General features: G+C 35.4%; 1 protein-coding gene across 9 annotated transcripts; it reads right to left on the minus strand.

Annotated features, from left to right (window-relative positions):
* Window positions 1–1,676: 1,676 nt before the first annotated feature.
* Window positions 1,677–5,755, minus strand: LOC103491484 (calcium-dependent mitochondrial ATP-magnesium/phosphate carrier protein 2-like). Of its 9 annotated transcripts, none has more exons than XM_051085108.1 (7): window positions 5,611–5,755; window positions 5,478–5,515; window positions 5,144–5,335; window positions 3,915–4,371; window positions 2,493–3,272; window positions 2,300–2,390; window positions 1,677–2,176 (listed from the first exon to the last, which is right to left on the minus strand). In XM_051085108.1, the coding sequence occupies exons 4-7, from the start codon at window positions 4,339–4,341 to the stop codon at window positions 1,984–1,986; spliced, it is 1,491 nt and encodes a 496-aa protein (XP_050941065.1). In that variant the 5' UTR covers window positions 4,342–4,371; window positions 5,144–5,335; window positions 5,478–5,515; window positions 5,611–5,755; the 3' UTR covers window positions 1,677–1,983. The 9 variants fall into 9 exon arrangements, with proteins under 9 accessions (XP_050941065.1, XP_050941066.1, XP_008449678.2 ...); XM_051085109.1 differs by having other exon boundaries at window positions 3,915–4,381; XM_008451456.3 differs by having other exon boundaries at window positions 3,915–4,457.
* Between the last annotated feature and the right edge of the window lie 644 nt (window positions 5,756–6,399).

Genomic DNA, 6,399 nt, shown 5'->3' on the forward strand with positions numbered 1-6,399 from the left:
ATAGGGTTTTAATTCCATGACTGATATTAGTAATGCTCTATGTTATTAGCGTCATAATGTAACTTTTCCATATTCCATAATTGATATTACATAATGCTATATGTTATGACTAATAACCTTTCTATCTTCCACTTTATTTGGATTTATATAGATAGTTAAGTTTGCAAAGTGTAAGTTCAAGATGTTAAGAAATGGACAATTCAAATTCAAAGATACATTCGATTAGTAGAAAAAAAATGGGACATAGGAGAATAAGAGGATGAGTTCGAAGGGGTCGAAGGAAAAAACTCATTACAAGCTAAATATCACAAAAGTAATGTAACTTACTCCCATCCCTAATCTAGTCTTGATGGAGCGTCACTTTGTGAGTTTACATATTCAATTCACCTTCTATTGCAATGAGGTAAATAAAAATTTAAATAATGTATTAAAGTTGTCTATCAACAAATAGTGCCCATGGCTTAACGGATAAGGTGTTTAACTTCTAAATGAGCGACCATGAGTTTGAGTCCCATTGGATGTGTAGTTCTTGAAAGATATAATTTTGTTATTATTGTTTTTTTTTTTCTCATTCGAACGAGAACAATGACAATACTTAGGTAATTGGTTTAGTATTTTAGCAATAATGGATCATTATACCCAAACACGTATTTTATAACTCATATTGCATGAACTATTAGATCTCCTGACTATAATAACTGGTCTGGCGCTTTCAAGATTAAATGATAATCATTGACTATAATAACCAATTCAAGGCAGTCATTAAAGTCCCACAAATGTCATTTTTCCTTTCGCTAGTTCAACCAGAACCATAAAATCGAAATTCAATACATTTTTGTTTTGCCCAATTGAAGAAGGCATACACTGTATTCCAACAATACCAATACATTTTGATATGTGATCAATGATCACGGACAGTACATGTGCTCTTAGTTCAATAGTTTTTATATAAAACGAATGGATATATTTCACTAAAAAGGAAAAAGACAAGAACTTAAAAGGCAAAGACAACTCCCCAAAAAGATTGTCGACGGAGAACTTGACAATAGTAATTGACATGTAAGGTATGAATTTTAATCTTCCACCATCACAATTTTCGTACTTAAAAATTGATTTCAAAACCTCTTAAGAGCAATTCCTAGGTTGTGATCCATGTTTCATTCAAACGTGCGTGAGTATATTTAAACCTCCCATCAATCTTTTAAATTAGTAATATACGTTTTATTTTATTTTAGTTGACATAGTAAGTTTATGTAACTGAAATCATTAGAAAATTACAACACTAATAAACTCAAACTTATTGAATCGCCCTTTAGAACAACTCAAAGAAATCAGTCTTGTGGCTGATTGTTATCTTGAATTCCCTTGAAGATGAATAAACCCTAATTCTAATTGTATGACTATTAGTCGAGAGTACATCAATGATCTCCAAATCCCAAAAAAAAAAAAAAACAGTACTCAAATACATCCATGCATCTCACTCTAATTGGACGTGCAACATAATAATTTAAAGAAATATACAAGAAGAATGTAATTTTGCTATTGAACAATTTAGTGAGATAGACGAAGATGAATTTTGCATCAAGTCACACTATATTGAACAATCTAGTGAGATGGCACAAAAATGAACGAAGCATCAGTAGTAAGTATTTTTCAATCACAAGTGAACAGAGGGGTGGAAAATTATTTTGCCAATATATGAACTATTAGTCGTTTGCAAGCTACAACAATCGTAGCACCAATCACTTCCCATTATTACTCGTAGTTTAAAAAATTCTGGAGGTTACATCTCCTGACCACAAATAATGTACCTCGAATTCTCAATCAGCAAATTGGCATCTGCCAACTATGATTTCTTCTCTCTCTCTCTCTCTCTTTTTGTTTCCTTTTTTTTTCCTTTTTTTCTTTTTCCTTTTTTGGGTACTAATCTTTTTCGTCAATATCCTCTAACCATAATACCATTTCATGTATACACCGACTTGCCTAATCAAGTTCCAGCCATTTTTTCATCCTTTCGTAAACTAAATATGTAATACTTGCAGCAGGCACAACTTTAAGTAAGTTGGGCAATAAACCTTTGTAGAAACCACCATATCCTTCATGCTTCAGTGTCTGCCTAAATACATCTGACATTCCCTGATAAGCAGCTCCTCTGTTTGAACTTTGGGCTTGCATTCTGAAAAACAATGCCAATTTATCTCGATCAAAACAAGGATCACAAATACTATTTACCTTGATTTCACTAGACAAAGAAATAGGTAAAATCAAAGGCAGACCAGCCCCGTCCGTCCATCCATACCTCGTCCGAATAACTTGCAATGGGTAAACACATGTGGCTCCAAGAGCTCCGGAGATTGTTCCACATGCCAGTTGAGTGAGAGGTCCAGGATCTTACAATAATGAGAAACAGGTAAGTGAAAAATCGAGCTAAGAACAATATGTTTATGATTGAAGAATATAAAAACAAAAGAAGAAATGAATAAATCACGCACCAGAGTCGTGAAGAATATATGTTTTTGATACATCTTTCAAGGTCTCATAGGCAGCAAGGTCAATGCCAGCATAAGGGATAATGCCAAGAAGGGAAGGTACAAGACCTTTATAGAAGACCCGAGGTCCCTCGTGAACCCATATGTCTTTTGTAAGTTTTCCTAGCCTCGGAACCTTTTCGCCTTCACAAGAAAAAGTCTGCAGCCGAGTTTTCAGGAGATCCAAAGGATAGATAGCGGTTTGAGCAACCGCACCAGCAATACCACCAGAAAATAGTCTCCCAGCAGTTCCAATGTCATGCTTGTCTTCACCATTCGCAATCATGCCCTTTAACATCTCATAAGTATAGAATTTGATGGCACTTTCAGGTGCAACCTTTACAACATTTAGCCCGTTACCTCGGAAAAATCCCAAAAGACGATCTTCCTTCCATATCTTCTTTATAGCTGGTATAACCCATGCTCGAGTTGTCTGTACTTGCAAAGCCACTTTAAGTCGATCTAGAGGAGCTGTTGCAGTACGAGAAGCCGCTCCTGCTATACCTCCAGCAATGAAGTACCTGAAAGGATGGACATACTTGCTGATGCCTTCTGGAATTACAGCCTGTTCTCCAATATCTACAAGGCATACCCTTTCCCAGTGATGATATATGTTTTCAATGGTAGCTTCATGTGGATAAAATAGAAGAAAGTCCCTCCACTCTTCAAAAGTTATGATTCCATTATTATCTTTATCAACATGCTCCACAAAACGTGCAAGTTCCTCGTCGTCAATTTCTATACCTAAAAAATTAAAACTGCCAGGCACATAAGACGACAAGATGTGTGACATAATGAACCAAATAAAATGGATAGAAAATAAATTTAAATGGTGTGAATTAAATAATGAAATTAATTCTAAATAGATCAAGAAATCGAATTTACTAATAACTAAACAAAGTATTAGTGGAGATACGGTTCAATTCATGCACCGTACTGCCCATCATTTAAAATAAAATAGTTCATGTATTGTGTTTCATTAACCAAGGTAAATATCAAAAATAAGTGTGGTTACATATTAAGAATCAATCGACCAGTCATTATCAAAAACTAAAACTCCACAAAGAATTGGAATTCAAACTGAAATTGCAATGTGCTATAACAGACATTGACGAATTCTTACGAATGGCATACAACATAAGAAGCAAATAGCTAGCAACATACTGCAGTGTCTGAAGACTGATTTTGGTGTTCTAATTCTCAGAAAAAATATTGTTTAATGAAACTATTCACGGAAAATTCAAAAGTATACAAACTAATTTTAAGTCGTATAAAATGTGTTGATAAAATAATATGAAACTGCAGTAATGAGTATTCTAAATCAAATGTGATTGAACACAAAGGACTGGCTGAAATAGAAATGAGGCAGGGAAGGGTATAGTATACCAGCCTTAACAAGAGCATCCCATAACTCTTCTGGAAGAATACATCCATTGTGTTCAACATCAATCGCTTGAAAAATTCGGTAGAGCTCTAGTTCCTTATCATCCATGTAGCGGCGAAATTCATTGTAGTCTACCCTGCCATCTCTATTGGCATCACAGACCTTCAACAGATCCTTAGCATACTTGTACTCAGCAGGTATTTGTAGAGCCAATAATCCAGCTTCTATCTGAGCATAGTCAAGATGTCCAAGGTTGGCAGCATCAAAGAAACTAAAAAGACTACGGATCCGAAGATCCCTCTCCTCCTTGGACTCACGCAATGCTAGGAGCACATGTTCTAGGGAGATAGGTCCAAGCTGTTTGACAGGATTGCAACAGTTAGAAGGACGCCGTGGGTTTTCAGTAAGAGCAGCCTCTTTGGCGTCCATGTTTAGAAATCGCCCAAGGTGATCTCCGGCCTGTAGATAACTTCTCGCTCAAAATTTAGTTAATTTCAATTATGTTTTTCATAGGTTACTTGAACACATCAAAGAGTGTACCGTGCCTGAAACAGATGAGTGTCGAACAAAAAGGAAAATGTTCAAACAGATGAAGTGCTTACATCAATTAACCAAAATAAAGGGCCAAGGAAATAAGAGCAGTAAAACTTATCAACATAATTTAGATATGCTTCAGGACCTTCAATTATCAGTATTATCATTGGTGCGCACACAGATGACTGATTTATGAATTATGATACTTCAATATCATGAAAAATAACTAAAGTAGAAAGTATATTTCAAACTTCATTTGTAAATTTGATTTGAGTTTTCCTTTGGTCTACTTGGCTTGAGCAGAACTCTGTCTTTACAGATAAGGAACAAGACTAGAATTGCTTCTATCGCTTCTGTAACTCTCTTATCTCTTAGTTGGTGTAAATTGATCACCCCTTTTTGTAACTACAGTTTAACTAAAGACCAATTGGGAAATCTTTTGTAATCCACTGATAGGAACCCCTTTTGTAATTTAATCACATCAATGCAGTCATTGATTCCTATAAAGAAAAACCCTTCATTGTAAATTTACTCAAAATAATATGGCAATTGCCCGAACATATGAAGACTGACCTAAAGATTCAGCTATATAATAAACAAGAATTGTCCTCCAGGATTCTAATCAACCTAATCAAAAAAATTAAAAGGCAGAGAACCGGGCAACAAATAGCAGTAGTTTGGGTGTCTGAGCAAGAACCTTATTCCAATGTCCAAGGTCTAGCAGTTGCCTAGATCAGTCTTCTAATGCAGTAATTCTGCAATGTTAGGAAAGGACAGGACTCACAAGACGCTGCGATCAACCCCCTCCTTTCCCTGCATCATCAAGTTGAGGAATACACAGACGAGGAAGGCAAACAGGAAAAGACGATCTTTAACCTTCGCCCCCAGCCTTCAAAAACACAAGCGTAGAACTACTTTCAGAAATAAAGATTCTCTAGAAGATAGAAAACAAAATCATCGATTCTAAGCAACGGAACCAGAAAATTACGATCATGAAAAACATAAATGCTCATAGCTATACATTTACATACGCTTATGAAGATCGGATCGGAATCCTGCCCCCTTGGATCTACAGAAAAAAACGATATCAAGCGATCGTCATCTTGAATTTTTCGAATAATTAATAAAACTGAAGGATGAATGCGATTGAAACGGGGAACTGACCGGAGCCAAGATTGATTTTTTTGCGGTTTTTCTATTTAGTTTAGATGATAGGTGATGGGCAAAGGATCGAGGGACAGAATAAGCGAGAGGTGAGGAATTTAGGTCATGCATCCCTAACGAAAAATAGGCTCCAAATTCCTCTAATGAAACCAATGGAAAGGGAATGGGATAATTGTACTGTTCACTCGAAATTGTGGTTCACAATAGGACCAAACACAACTTGACTCGGTGGTATTGGCACGAGCTCAGTAGATCAACTCCAACCAATTGTGTCGAATAAAAGAATTTGTTCCACTTTTAAAAATAAAGCTCTTTTTACAATATTTTGTTTATGTTGTCAAAACTACATACAAAACCTTATGTCGTTGCTTTTGGCTTTTGACTCTGTTTATCCTCGTTCAATCTGACAGCTTGATCTCTTTTAATATCAAGAGTGTGCATAGAGAATGAGAATAAAGTATAAAGGTGAAATACGGGCTGCAAGAAAAAATTAATGAAGAGGATATATAAGAAAAATCTAAGGAGTAAGACGTGTGAAGCGAGAGGGATATCCTGGTCTTCATGTACAATGTTTTATCTTGTAATTTGACGTGGATGTGATGATAATAGGAGGTAAAAGAAACATATTTTTTAAAAATTAAGTCTAGCTTCATTTGGACATTTTAAAAGAGAATTTATGTATGTGGTCCCTTCCAAAAGACCAAATAAAAAAATATAAACGACCTACTCTTTAGAAAATTAAGTTTTTTTTACCTTCTACTTGTGATATTAAGCGTTGAAATAACAGAA

This window comes from Cucumis melo, chromosome 5 (assembly GCF_025177605.1).
Source record: "Cucumis melo cultivar AY chromosome 5, USDA_Cmelo_AY_1.0, whole genome shotgun sequence".
Taxonomy (NCBI): Eukaryota; Viridiplantae; Streptophyta; class Magnoliopsida; order Cucurbitales; family Cucurbitaceae; genus Cucumis; species Cucumis melo.